The sequence below is a fragment of the Ursus americanus genome, chromosome 34, assembly GCF_024610735.1.
Source record: "Ursus americanus isolate L20-20 chromosome 34, mUrsAme1.1.p, whole genome shotgun sequence".
Lineage (NCBI taxonomy): Eukaryota > Metazoa > Chordata > Mammalia > Carnivora > Ursidae > Ursus > Ursus americanus.
The window spans coordinates 1,946,391-1,960,678 of NC_142160.1; the positions used below are offsets into that span (position 1 = coordinate 1,946,391).

A 14,288-nucleotide genomic window follows, 5' to 3' on the forward strand; every position below is an offset into this window, starting at 1 on the left:
GGCCAGGATGCCCGCCACTCTGTGCTGTGGCTGTGTGGCTGTGTGGGTGGCAGGGTGGGGAGCTGGGGGGGTGCCCAGCGGCATTCTGCCTTCTGGAAGGCAGGGCCCCGCGGGGCTGGGGAGTCTTGTGGATGAGTTGCTGAGGGAGCTGGCGTGGCTGGTGCTGAACAGGTTCGGGGAGCGAGGCTCAGTGGCGATGGGTGGCAGCCACTTGTCAGGCAGCCTCGTCGTGAGCTCCTCAGGCCTTGCATGGCGAGGCCACAGAGCACTGGAACCTCTTGGGGGAAGAGCTGTGTCCAGAAGAGGTGCTGCTCCTGGCTGAGGTGTGCACTGTCCCCTCCTTCCTGAGCCCCAAATGGGGAGGGAGGGCACTCTGGATACTCGCTGAATGCATGAATTCTAAGATCTGGTCATTTTTAAGTCTGTGTTCCTTGAATAATAAGTTTTATATAGTTAAGAATTTTTATTGGTTAAATGGATTCTTCTCAACTAATTAGGCTTTTTAATCATTCTATTTTGTTACTTTCTTATCTCGAGAAAATTAATTCAGCACCGCGTTCAGTTCTTACCCCTGTGCACGGGTGGCCGTGGTTTCGTGAAGACTGAATGCACCCAGCCCAGAGTAGTCCTGGGCTTCAGTGAGATTTGCAGCAGACATTTTCATGTTTTATGAGACTGTGTCTCCACATATGTATTACTACGTGGACTGAAACAAATCAAATTTGGCTGAAAGGATAAAGTGCTTCCATAAGATGACCTAACTTTTGCATGGGTGTGGGACTTGCTGATCTTTTCTGGTTTCTGGAAGCTTGAGAGCGGACAGGGCACGTCAGTCTTGTTGGCTGTGCTCCTTTCTCTTGCCCTGCGTGCTGGCCTGGCGCCCAGCTGTGGTTCTGACCTGAACTTGGTTCCCATGCTGCCCCCGCTGCAGCCGTGCTGGTAGCCTTCCTCCTGGGGACTGCCGCCCCCGTGGGCTGGGTCTTCGTGTCCCATCAAGGAGATGGGCCATGACAGGGTGCATCTTCACGGACACCCCGGCATCCACCCTTTACTGATGGTGGCAGCAGAATGGGTCGGGGGTGGGGGGAGGAGGCAGACGCGGTGTGGTGCTCTGCGCCGCCTCCGGGGAGCAGTGCTGCCGTTGGTGCCCAGGTCTTTGGAAGTAAGGCTAATTGCTTCTGGGCAAAGCACTTTGACGTCGTGTTTGAAATTTTATGTTAGTTGGTGGCTGGCTCAGGTCGTTCTGCTCTTGTGATGCTCTAGTAACGGACTGTTCACTGTTTTGCAGAGTCCTTATGATTTCACATGTTTTTGCTGCACTTGTAAAAGAGGCACTTGGATGATGGATTAACAGGAACATTGAGATTCTGTGAAAAGTTTCAAATCGGAGAGTATTCAATTTTCACCCTAGTCCAGCAGCTGTGCTGCTCACTTAAATACAGATGAATGAAGACCCCATTCGGGAAGACACCTGGCCAGCGGTCCAGAGCGGATGCAGGTAGGCGGCGCGGTCCCTGCGTTCTTCAGTAAGTGAAACGTTGCTAAAATCCAAGAGTACTTCGGCATAGTTCCTAGTGGTTTGCTGTTCTTGAAGCTGTGTGCTTTCCACTACTCCATACACAAACGTGGGGAAAAAACAGCTTCCTTTTTTGAAAGGCAGGGACCATGTTCATATTTTTTCTGTCGTCTTTCATCTTCTACAAGTTACAGATATCCATTAAACTTAGCAAGTGAATTGTAAACAACTACGTAATGCGATTATAAGAAATGAAGGATTTCTCATTTCTTTTTGAAGGAAGTGAAAGTGTTTTGACTAGAGCAGTATGAGATTTAGGGTATTTATAGTGATTTTAAGGAAAAACTTTTTGTATGTTTATTTGAAAGAACTTTATTGGAATGAAATGGATAGAAAGGAAACAGAATATTTGATAGGAATTATTCCCACTTTTGTGGGACACAGCTGATACTACTGGAATAGAGGGTTAGACTTCGAATGATTTTTACCCACCCCAGAAACAAAGGTGAAGCTTTACAGGCTATACTGTGAAGTAGGTAAGTGGTATTTTCTTTAGGACTTTAGTTTCTCTCCATTCATAAATACATTCGAATATTGAAAAAATCTGTCATAACATTTTAAGATTCTTTGATAAATGAATCTGAGAATTATGCTGGTAAAACTAATATTCTGCAGAAATGCTTGCTGTTTGATTTAGAACTATTTCTTACTTTTATTAAGGAAGTATTTGGAAGTCCTTTATAGAAGAGCCACAGGGATTCAGATTTTTAAGTACCCCCTTATCTCTTTTTTGTTCTAGCTCCTCTTTTGTAAAGATAATACTGATTTCACTGTTCAGGGTTTGTCAGTAAGATTACTTTGGGCCAGAGATGACAGGCTGAAGCGTAAGCCATCTGCGAGTGTATTGTCACTTCTTGGCCCCCTCAGCCACGCAGACCCGGGCATGCCACACATCTTCTCGAGCCTTGGTTTTTATCACCTGAACAGGTGTGCTGTGCTACATACTTGCTGAGGTTAATAGGAGGAGTGAGTGAGCTTGTGGGTTGGGGCTCAGCTAGGTGCCTGGCACATTATAGCTGTTCTACCAAAAAGCATTGTTATCGTTGATCATACTATTTATGATTTAATTTTATTTTGTTAATTGCAAAAATTGCTGTCAAGTTTTTTTTTTTTTTTTAAAGATTTTATTTGAGAGAGAACGAGTGGTGGAGAGGGGCAGAGGGAGAGAGAGAGAGAGAGAGAGAAGCAGACTCCCTGCTGAGCAGGGAGCTCAACGTGGGGCTCTGTCCCAGGACCCTGGGATCATCACCCGAGCTGAAAGCAGATGCTTCACTGACTGAGCCACCCAGGCACCCCTGCTGTCACGTTTTTTGTTGATCAGTGAAACCTCCCACGTTTGTCATTTGAGATAGTAATTCATTTTCCAGAGTTCTTTTTATGCACACCGTTCCAGTTTCAGCACTCCTGTTTCCTTCATTGATCTTGAGTCCTTGTTGTCAGAAGAGTGAGCAGAGTACACCGATGTCAGTGCCCGGAGGATCTAAACCGAGAGATGCTGTTGCTCTTAGGGGAGAGATGCTGTTGCTCCCAGCCAGGACTCTGATCTGAGATACTCTTCTTCCTCGACGTTTCTAAGAGCACCCGGCATAGGCTAAAGACAAAGCGGGTGCTCTAAGTTCTCGTCGGCCCGTTGTTTGATGCTTTAACACGAGACCGTGTAGTCTCTTGTTTCCCGCTGTTGCGTGATCCTATTTTGGAAAGATTGCTGATCCCTTGATCAGTATTGTTTATAAAATTGTCTTAAATCATTCTCCCTCTTAACATAGACGGAGACTTTCTTGCTTTTAAACCCCTCAGTCAGTTACACATGTGCCCATTTACAAATAAAGAAAATTCACCCAAAAGATGGGTTTTTTTTTGTCCTGCAACGAGAACCCTGGGTGGGCATTCTAACCCTGGTTGGTGCAGTGGCTCAGCTATGCCTGGAGAGAAAGCTGAGGGACCTTTGTCTTCCTCTCTGGGCCTCTATGGAGCTGGACTAACATGACAGCTCCCCCAGAGCAAGTGTCCCCAGAGAAACAGGCGCAGCTGTGAGGCTCCCGTGGCGCAGCCTGGAGCCCTGGGACTCGCACTGGCTGACTAGTGCTGCCTTGCCAGCCGAGGTTCAAGGGAGGGAGAGTGTACTATGCTCTGGGAAGAGGGTGAGGAATTTGGAGCCCTGCCTTAAAAGTGCCACAGTGGTAAATAGATCACTAGGCAGTCCCTGGTGCTGGGTTCTATGTTTGACATAGAGCGTGGGTGATCAATAAAAACTTGAAAATTGAATGCTTTTGCATGCTCTTTATATTTCTAGTTGCACATGTTAGGAATTTCTATTTTAAAATAACAGGTTTATCTCTATAACTATGTTGGAATTAAATTGGTTGTTAAAATAGTAATTTATATACACCTAATGACGGGCGGCAAGTCCTGTTATATGGTACAACATGTTTCATGTGTTTTTTCCCTTAGTTAGCCTCCATTTTTACTGGTTTATCCAAGGTTGCAGTTTTCCCCTTTGTATGACATACTTTAATTATACAGATAGATACAGGGAGTAGTAGTAATGCGTATCCATGTGCCTAATCCTCAGATTTAGCAACTTCTTTGCTGTATTTAATCCAAATATTTTTAAACCTTGATTTTATTTTTACCAAATTAATAAAAATTCATTGTTGAAATTGTCAAGTAGTGCCAAAGACGTAAAAAGCAGGCATTCTGGGGCACCTGGGTGGCTCAGTCGTTAAGTGGCTGCCTTTGGCTCAGGTCATGATCCCAGAGTCCTGGGATCGAGTCCTATGTCAGGCTCCCTGCCCAGTGGGGAACCTGCTTCTGTCTCTGCCTGCCACTTCCACTGCTTGTGCTCTCTCCCTGTCAAATAAATAAATAAAATCTTTAAAAAAAAAAAAAAAGGCATTCTGCCCCTTCTGATGTTTACCTTCACCATTTGTAAATATGAGTAGAAAAATTTCTCTTGAATCTGACAGTGCTGAACCAGGAAAGGCAGTCTAAGGACTTTTTATTGTTTCTTCTTCTTTTGTATATTTATTTTTCCTGGAGTTTAGGGATTTCTTAATTTTTTTCTATTTGCTTAAATTTCTTTGCAACTTGAAGTCTCTTAAACAGTTCCCACAGCTTTATAGAACTGTCAGTGTAATATGCCTTGTGGCCGACGCCATAGATGGCCCATCTGTCCGCGCTTCCTTGGGGACTCTTGTAGTGCTTTCGGCCCTGTTCTGTGAGCCTCGTCCTCTGGCCCCACAGACATGCTCCCATCCTTGGAATGCCTGTTTTCTTTCTGTAGCTGGATTCTCCTCGTTTCTGTTTGCCATGCCCTCCCTGTTTTGGTGTGTACTCTTGCCTAGGAAAAGCTTGTACGGCGTCAAGAAGCTTCCAGAGCAGACAGTGAGTGAGTTGATGGTTAAAGTGACAGAGGAGGGGTGCCTGGGTGTCTCAGTCGGTGAAGTGTCTGTCTTCAGCTCAGGTCGTGATCCTGGGGTCCTGGGAACGAGTTCCGCATCGGGCTGTCTGCTCAGCGGGGAGTCTGCTTTTCCCTTTCTCTCTGCCCCTCTCCCTCCGCTCATGCTCTCAAATAAATAAATAAATAAACAAACAAACAAATAAATAAATAAAAATCTTTAAAGTGACAAGTGGAATGCATGGTCGGTCATATTCTCTACTTTTCTGCCCGTTTGAAATTGTCTCTAATACAGTTTTCCACAAGTGTACCTAGATGAGATTCTTTTTGAAACCTTGCATCAATATTGTCTTAATTCTGTTCTTCTCAGTCTTCAGTGGGGCAGAAGGTTCTAGGTTGGAAATAACTTTTCATTCACAATTCTCCAGGCATTGCTCCATTCCTTGTCTTTGAGGCCCCAGTGTTGCTGTTTGGGGAAGTTGGATGCTGTTTCTGCACCTGGGTGTGTCCAGTGGTTTCTCCCTGTCCTCTGAAAACTTCTGGGCTGGACTTTCCATGTGCTGGGAAACATGGCAGTGAGTGTCTGGATGGGTCTTTTTCGCTCCGTGCTTGGGCTTTCAGCGGCAGGTCCGTTTGCTGTGGGGAGTTCTGTGCTCCTTCTTTGATGGCACTCATTTCTTCTTCTCTCTGGAATGCACACTGCTGGGACGTCTGCTGCTTGAGCTGGTCTTTCTGTTTTTTTCCTAAACTACTTCAATTACTCGTTTCCATTTTCTCATTCTTAGGAAGTTTACTGACTTTTTTTTCCAACCTTTTAAAAAGATTTCAGTCAGCATTTTGTTTCTTCTGTGAGCTCATTTTTGTTTTTATATTATTTCATAAGTGCAAGTAACTTGTACTTCTGAGGCTATAAATTGTATTTTTAAAAAGACTTGTTTGAATTAGTTTGGCCTGTTAGGAGTATCTTTGTGTCTGTTTGCTTTTTAGTCTGTTTTGTCTGGAGGTTCTCTGAATTTCCTGAGATCCGAGGTGGATCCTCTAGCGAGGCATGAAGGAGTCGGTCGGAAGCTGTGTGTGTAAGTGGTGCCTGGTGGACTTGAGTTACGTTATTGGGGTCTCCAAGTGTCACCGTTTGTGGGTGTTTTCCCTAGAGGTGGGTCTTCAGATTTCCTACCTGTATGAGGAGAATATTAATCAACTCTCAGAATTCCTGATTTCTCCCTTAAAGTTTCAGTCTTATACCTTTACATCTGCTGAGGCCTCGCCACCAGAGATGACTTCCGGTCACACAAAACTGGGTTACATATTTGCTCAGGAGCAGGGACAGAGTGCCCTTGACAGCCTCCCAGGGCGATTTCACAAGAGGCAGAGCTGTTCACGGGGAGGAATGAGTGAGCTGGTAGGGTCGGAGGTACTGAGTGTGGTGTGGACGAGATTGGTGAGGATTCCTGGTCTAAACGAGGCACCGGAACAGACAGGGTCTTTATCTTTGGAAAATCTGAGCCCACCTGAAATTAACAGCTGGTAAAAGTCATGTCTGTGAGCTGTTGCGGGTTTGGTTCTAGACCACCACAATAAAGCGAATATTGCAGTAAAATGAATCAGATGAATTTCTTAGTTTCCCAGTTGTATAAGAGTTATGTTTACACTGTACTGCAGTCTACTTCCTGTGTGCAGTAGTTTATGTCTATTTTTTTAAAAGATTTATTTAACCATTCTATTAATTTTTTTATTTTCTATTTTTTTTCCATTTTTAAAAATTTTATTATGTTAGTCATCATACATCCTTAGTTTCTGATGTAGTGTTCCATGATTCATTGTTTGCATATAACACCCAGTGCTCCATGCAATACGTGCCCTCCTTAATACCCATCACTGGGCTAACCCATCCCCCCACCCCCGCCCCTATTTATCCATTTTAGAGAGAGAGAGTGTGTGTGTGTGCATGAGTGGGGGAGAGGGGGGCAGGCAGAGAGAGAGGGAGAATCTCAGACTCCCCCCCACCCCCCCACCCCACCCCCGAGCATGGAGCCCAGCTCAGGGCTTGATCCCACCACCGTGAGATCAGCACCTGAGCTGAAACCAAGAGTCAGATGCTCAACCAACTGAGCCACCCAGGTGCCCCCCCTCCTTTTTTTAAAGTAAGCTCCATGCCCCATGTGGGGCTTGAACTCACAGCCCTGAGATTGAGTTACATGATCTACCGACTGAGCCAGCTGGGCACCCCAATAGCATTATGTCTAAAAAACAATGTACATACCTTAATTTAAAAAAACAGTTTGTTCCTAAAAACTAACCATCATCTGAGCTTTCAGCAAGTCACTGATCACAGAAATTGTAATAACGAAAAGGTTTGGAATATTGTGAGAATTACCAAAATGTGACACAGAGACACGAAGTGAGCAAACGCTGTTGGAAAAATGACGCTGATAGACTTGCTTGATGCCGGGTCGCCACAAACCTTCAATTTGTAAAAAGCGTGGTATCTGCAAAGCCCTGTAAAGTAAGGAGCAGTAAAAGGAGTAATGAGTGTTTTGGAACATGCGTCTCTGAGCTTCTGTTAGAACGGTTTGAGTGAATGTAGTTTTTCTTAGCCATCTTGGTTTAGTACAGTGTAAATAACTTTTGTGAGTCATCGAACAGTTTATTTTATAAATTACGGCTCTATTTCTTTCACATTTCAATCAACAAATAGATGTAGTACCTAGTAAAGGATCTTGTTCTGTTTTCTACTGGGAAGTCTGTGGTCCTCAGATGAGCGATGCCACCCACTTTCAATGACAGACTGACACCAGGCACAGTGACTACATATACACCTGCCTACTCCTCTGAACAGTGTGTGTTGGTGACTTCTGCTTAGCAGTATGTAGAGCGCCTCCTTCCCACTCTATGGATGAATGGTTTTCATACTCATTTGTTCAGAGGTCAGTTACTTGGACATTACGGTTGTTTCTACTCTTCTGTATTAGACGTGATGACTGCAATGAATAGGCTTGTTCATTTGTCCTGCCCATGTGTTGTTATTGGGATGGATTTCTAGAAGGAAGACTGAATCAGATCTTAAATGCATATGTAATTATGTGAGGTATTCATGGGCTTTGTACCATTTTGCCCTCAGTGTATGTGTGAAGTGAATACTGCGTCCTGTAAGGCCTCTTTGGCCTTCCTTTTTCTGTTCTTTTCTCCCCTGATTTTCTTCTACTTTTAGAAGCTCTTTTAAAGTCAGTTACTTTGTGATAGGAGTTATTTCTTATACTTGCCACTGTGTGGTGTCAGCTTCTGGGAGAGAACTGAAGTTCTCGGCCTCTTGTTTGCATCCTCTTGGGTCTCAGCCTCCGTCACAGAAGTCATGCTGGACTTCTGCAGTCCTAGCTAATGTCTGTGGTTTCTTGGATGCTGTGTTTATGAATCTTTTCTCTCTTGTTTTCTGAAGAATATCCTCCAGCAACTTCCAGATATTTGTGGGAGAGGTATTTTTGAGCCCATATGTGAATGTAAATGTCTATACTCTTAATTGGTAATTTAGCTGGGTATGGAAGTCTGGGTTCAAAGTCATTTTACCTCCACTTTGCAGGTCTTGCTTTCCGGTTGTGTAGCTCAGTGTTGATGATGAAAGAAAGGTCTAGTACCTCTTCATTTTTTTAAAAAGGACCTTAAAAAAGGACTTTATTTTTCTTAAAGATTTTTTTGAGACACACACACATACACACAGAGCACAAGTAGAGGGAGAGGGAGAGTAAGAGGGAGAAGCAGACTCCCTGCTAAGCTGGGAGCCCGGCATGGGGCTCGATCCCAGGAACCTAAGATCATGACCCGAGCTGAAGGCAGATACTTATCTGAGCCACCCAGGTGCCCGAGGACTTTACTTTTCTTAAAGCAGTTTTAAGTTCACAGCAAGATTGAGCAGCATGTATGCTTCTCATATACCCCTGGTGCCTTCCCCCTTAGCCTCCCATACTAGCAATAGCCCTCACCAGATAGTACATTTGTTACAGTGCGCCTACATTGGACACGTTGTGATTACCCAGAATCCGTTGTTTATCTTAAGGTTCACTTTTGGTGGTGTACATTCTGTGGGTTTTGACAAATGTGTAATCACTCAAATCCACCGTTCTGGTATCAGAGTAGTTTTACTTCCTGAAACTCTCCTGTTCTTCAGCTATTCATTCCTCTCACCCCCTGACCGCTTGCAGCCACTGACCTTTTATTTTATCTATAGTTCTGCCTTTCTTGGAATGTTAATAGAGTTGGAATTCTATGGAGCCTTTGCAGACTGGCTTCTTTCACTTAGCAGTATGCACTTAAGGTTCTTCCATGTCTTCCCATGACTTGATAGCTTGTTCCTTTTCAGTACTGAATAATATTCTATTTGTAGATGTACCATTGTTTATTTATCCAGTCACCCGCTAAAGGACGTCTTGGTTGCTTCCAAGTTTAGGGGATTACAAATAAAGCTGCTATGCACATCCATGGGCAGGTTTTTGTGTGGACTGGTTCCAACTTATTTGGGTAATTACCAAGGACCATAGTTGCTAGATCATATGGTAAGAGTGTGGTTTGTAAGAAACCACCAAATTGTCTTCCAGTGCAGCTGCACCAGTGTGTATTCCCTCTAGCCACAAATGAGAGTTTCTGTTGCTGTACATCATCTCCCGTGTTTGGTGTTGTCAGTGTTCTGGATTTTGGTAATTCTGTTAGAAGCGTAGTGGTATCTCATTGTTTTTAGTTTGCATTTCCTCCACGTATGATGTATAGAGCATCTTTTCATACATGAGTTTTGCCGTTTCTATCCGTTCTTTGGTGTTAAGCTCTTTGTTCCATGTTTAATTAGGTGGTTTTCTTATTGAATTTTAAGAATTCTTTGTGTATTTTGGATAATAGTCCTTCATCAGATATGTTTTCCAGGTATTTTCTTCTGATTGTCCCCTTTTTTAAAAAATTTATTTTATTTTATTTATTTTTGAATTACAAACCCTTGTGTCGAGGGCTGACTTTTAATAGATCACAGCGAGGGAGCTGCTCTGCTACGTATGAAACCCTGACCTAGAAGCAGGTCGTCTGTGAATGGTTTAGCGTGAACGTGTGTTGTGTGACTGGCGGGGGGGTGGCCTCCTTTCCAGATGCGCCCTGTTTTGCAGGATGAGGTGCTTTCTGCACTGGACCCTGGTCTCTAAGTGTGGTGGCCCGCTGGTGGGGTAAGTGGGAGACTGGCTATCTGAGGCCAACCGAGGCTCCTTGGCACTGCTGTATTGTTCCACCTGGGCAGGATTCTGACTTAGAGGTGTTCAGTCAGAATCCCACAGATGGTAACTTCGCCTCATTGGCTCCTCAGCCAAGCACACACACCAGATTCTCATTTTTTTGATAGTGTCTTTCACAGAGCAGAATTTTTTAATTTTAATGAAATGCATCTTATCAATTTTCTTTTCATAGATTGTGCCATTGTATTATCTTAAAAAGTCATCAGCATAACCAAGTTCATTTGGATTTTTCGCTATGCTAACTTTCAGGAGTTTTATAGTTTTGCACTGTGCATTTAGGTCTGTGATCCATTTTGAGTTAATTTTTGTGAGGGATGTAAGGTCTGTGTCTAAATTCATTTTTTTGCAGGTGGATGTCTAGTCATTCCAGCACCATTTATTAAAAAGACTATCTTTTCTCCATTTTATTGCCTTTGCTCCTTTGTTAAAGATCAGCTGACTATATGTGGGTCTTTTTTAGAGTTCTCCATTTGATCTGTTTGTCCATTCTTTAGCCAGTACCATGCTGTCTTGATTAGTGTAGCTTTATAGTATGTCTTAAAGTCGAGTAGTGTCAGTTCTCCAGCTGTTCTCCTCCTTCAGTATTGTGTTGGCTGCTCTGGATCCTTTGTTTCTCCCTATAAACTTTAGAACTGGTTCGTTGATATCCACAAAATAACTTGCTTGGATTTGGATTGGGATTGCATTGAATCTATAGATCAAGTTGAGAAGAACTGACATATCTTTTTTTATTAAAGATTTTGTGTATTTGATAGAGAATGAGTGAGAGTGAGAGAGAGTGAGAACAAGGGGAGATGGGGCAGAGGGAGAAGGAGAAGCAGGCTCTCTGCTGAGCAGGGAGCCCCATGCGGAGTTTGATCCTAGGACTCTGGAATCATGACCTGAGCTGAAGGCAGATGCTTAACCGACTGAGCCACTTGGGCACCCCTGGGAAGAATTGACATCTTGACAATATTGAGTCTGTCTGTGAACGTGGAATATCTCTCCATTTAGATAGTTGTTCTTTGATTTCTTTCATCAGTTTTTGTCATATCTGTCTTATATATGGGGTCTGTAGTGATGTCTCCTCTTTGATTTCTCATGTTAGCGATTTGTGTCTTCTCTCTTGTTAGTTCTCCTGGCTAGAGATTTATCAATTTTGATCTTTTCAAAGAATGAGCTTTTGATTTCATTGATTTTTGTCTGTTGATTAAAATATTACTGATTTCTGTTATATTTTTTATAACATTTTTTTAAGTTTTATTTATTTATTTGACAGAGAGAGCTCAAGCAGGGGGAGCAGCAGGCAGAGGGAGAAGGTAGAGGGAGAGGGAGAAGTAGGCTCCCCGAGGAGTAGAGAGCCCGCCAGGACGCTGGGATCATGACCTGAGCCAGAGGCAGACGCTTAACTGACTGAGCCACCCAGGAGCCCCAGTCTTTATAACATTTTTTGCTAGCTTTGCATTTAATATGGTTTCCTCTTTTAGCTTCCTAAGATGGAACCTTAGATTTTTTAATTTTAGGCCTTTCCTCTTTTCTGATACATGCATTCAGTGCTATAAATTTCTTTCTGTGCACTGCTTTCCCTGCATCCCGCAAATTTTGTAAATTGTATTTTCATTTTCACTTAGTTCAAAACATTTTTTAATTCATCTTGCAATTTCTTCTTTGAATTATGTATTTAGAACTGTGTTGTTTATCTCTCAGTATTTGGGGATTTTTCAGCTATTTTTCTGTTACTGAAATTAGTTTGATTTTATTGTGGTTTGAGAGCAGTTGCAGGAATTCTGTTCTTTTAAATGTATTAAGGTGTGTTTTATGATCCAGAATGTTGTCTTGGTGACTACTTCATGGGAACTTGAAAAGAACGTGTATTTTGCTATTGTTGGATAGAGTGGTCTATTGATGTCAATTTTATCCATTTGATTAGTGGTGGTGTTGGGTTTGACTGTGTCCTCACTGATTTTCTGCCTGCTGGATCTATCCCATTTCTGATAGAGCGTTATTGAAGTATCCAGCTATGATAGTGGATTCATCAGTTTCTCTTTGTAGTTTTAACAGTTTGACTTCCTTAGTTTGATGTTCTCTTGTTAGATACACATGTTAAGGATTGTGATGTCTTCTTAGAGGATTGATTGCTTTATCGTAAGATATTTCTTTTTCCCCGGTGACTTTTCTTGCTCTGGAATCTCTCTGAAATTAATATAGCTACTCTCGTTTCTTTTGATCAGTGTTAGCATGGTGTATCTTTTTCCTTTCCTCTACTTTTAATCTAAACATACCTTTAAAGTGGATTTCTTGTGGACAGTGTACAATATGGTCTTGTTTTTTTTTTTTTTTTTTAAGATTTTATTTATTTATTCGACAGAGATAGAGACAGCCAGCGAGAGAGGGAACACAAGTAGGGGGAGTGGGAGAGGAAGAAGCAGGCTCATAGCGGAGGAGCCTGACGTGGGGCTCGATCCCATAACGCCGGGATCACGCCCTGAGCCGAAGGCAGACGCTTAACCGCTGTGCCACCCAGGCGCCCCAATATGGTCTTGTTTTTAATTCCACTGTGCAGTCTTGGTATTTTAATTGGTGTACTTAGACCATTGATATTAAGGTGATTATTGGATTAATATCTGCTCTATTTGTTACTATTTTCATTGCCCTTGTTCTTTTACTTTTTTAAGAGACTGCCGTAGAGTTTGCAGGATACATTTATAACTAATCCAGTTCACTTAGAAGTAAGCTATAATCATCTAATATGTTGTTGCTGGTATTCTGAAAAAATGGTACCAGTTCTATTAAATAGGAGTAATAAAAATGGAAGTGTTTGTTTTATCTTCACTGATTCCATCTCTAATGATCTCTCTGTAGATTTGAGTTTCTCAGCTATATTATTTTTCTTCTCTCTGAAGAATTTCTTTTCACATTTCTTATAGTGTAGGTCTCCTGGCAACAAACTCTCTTACCTTTTGCTTGTTTGAGCAAGTCTTCTCCTTCACTCATGAAGGGTAGCAGAATACAAAATTCTAGGTTAATTTTCTCCCAACACTTCGTGTGTCTCAGTCCGCTCTCTGCGTGTGTGCTCGCTGAGGAGACATTGGATGTAATTTTTGCTCTGTTCCTCTGTACATACGGTGTTTTTCCTCTGTCTCTGTCAGGAGTTTTTCTTTCTCCTTACATGTGATTTTGGGGCATTTATCCTGCTTGGCATTCTCTGAACTTCCTGGATCTCTGGTTTAGTGTCTGACTTCAGTTTGGGGAAATCATCAGTCATTATTGCTTCACATACGTCTATTCCTTTGTCTCCTCTTTTTCTTCTGGCATTCCCATTGTATGTGTTACTTCTTTGTAGTTGTCCCATGGTCCTTGGATATTCTGATTTGTTTTTTCCTGTCTTTGTCTTTTTTCTCTTTGCTTTTCAGGTTTGGAGGTTTCTGCTGGCATGTCCTGAAGCTGAGAGAGTCTTCCTCAGCAGCCTCCGGTGACCGCTGAGTTAATGTCGGCCACGTTTCTTACTGTTTCCTGTTCCTTGCCCTGTGCTTTCTCCCTTTTTTCTCTTCCACTTTTCCCTACTTTTTGTGGTTTTATTCAACTTTCCATGATTTTACTTTCTCCATCATGAGTCCCCCCAGACACATTCTTCATTTCTGTTATGATGTTCTTTTTTTTTTTTTAAAGATTTTATTTATTTATGTGACAGAGATAGAGACAGCCAGCGAGAGAGGGAATACAACAGGGGAGTGGGAGAGGAAGAAGCAGGCTCCCAGCGGAGGAGCCTGATGTGGGGCTCGATCCCGGAACGCCGGGATCACGCCCTGAGCCGAAGGCAGACGCTTAACGACTGCGCTACCCAGGCGCCCCCTGTTATGATGTTTGATCTCTGCCATGTCTGTTTAATTTTTTCTGATAATTTCCACCTTTCAGTTTATGTTACTCATTGTTTCTCACATGTTTACTTTTTCCTTGGAGCCCCTAGCTTATATTGATCGTTACTAAAATTCTTGGTCTGATAATTCTACCATCCCTGTCATACCCGAGTCTAGTTTGGATGCTTGCTGTCTCTTCAAACCATGTTGTTTGCTTT

The 14,288-nt window shown here is 42.8% G+C and overlaps 1 protein-coding gene across 5 annotated transcripts in view; it reads left to right on the plus strand.

Annotated features, from left to right (window-relative positions):
- The window catches only part of SPIN1 (spindlin 1), a 77,014-nt gene that overhangs the window by 36,728 nt on the left and 25,998 nt on the right, over window positions 1-14,288 (plus strand). For 3 of the 5 annotated variants that reach the window (XM_045772550.2, XM_045772549.2, XM_087858745.1), the window contains exon 2: window positions 1,289-1,498. The exons of 1 other annotated variant lie outside the window; for it this stretch is intronic. In XM_045772550.2, the coding sequence (XP_045628506.1) occupies window positions 1,447-1,498 (52 nt within the window). In that variant the 5' untranslated portion in view covers window positions 1,289-1,446. Of the gene's footprint in view, window positions 1-93; window positions 324-1,288; window positions 1,499-14,288 lie in introns of those variants that run through there. One more of the 5 variants, XM_045772548.2, reaches the window with a different exon arrangement.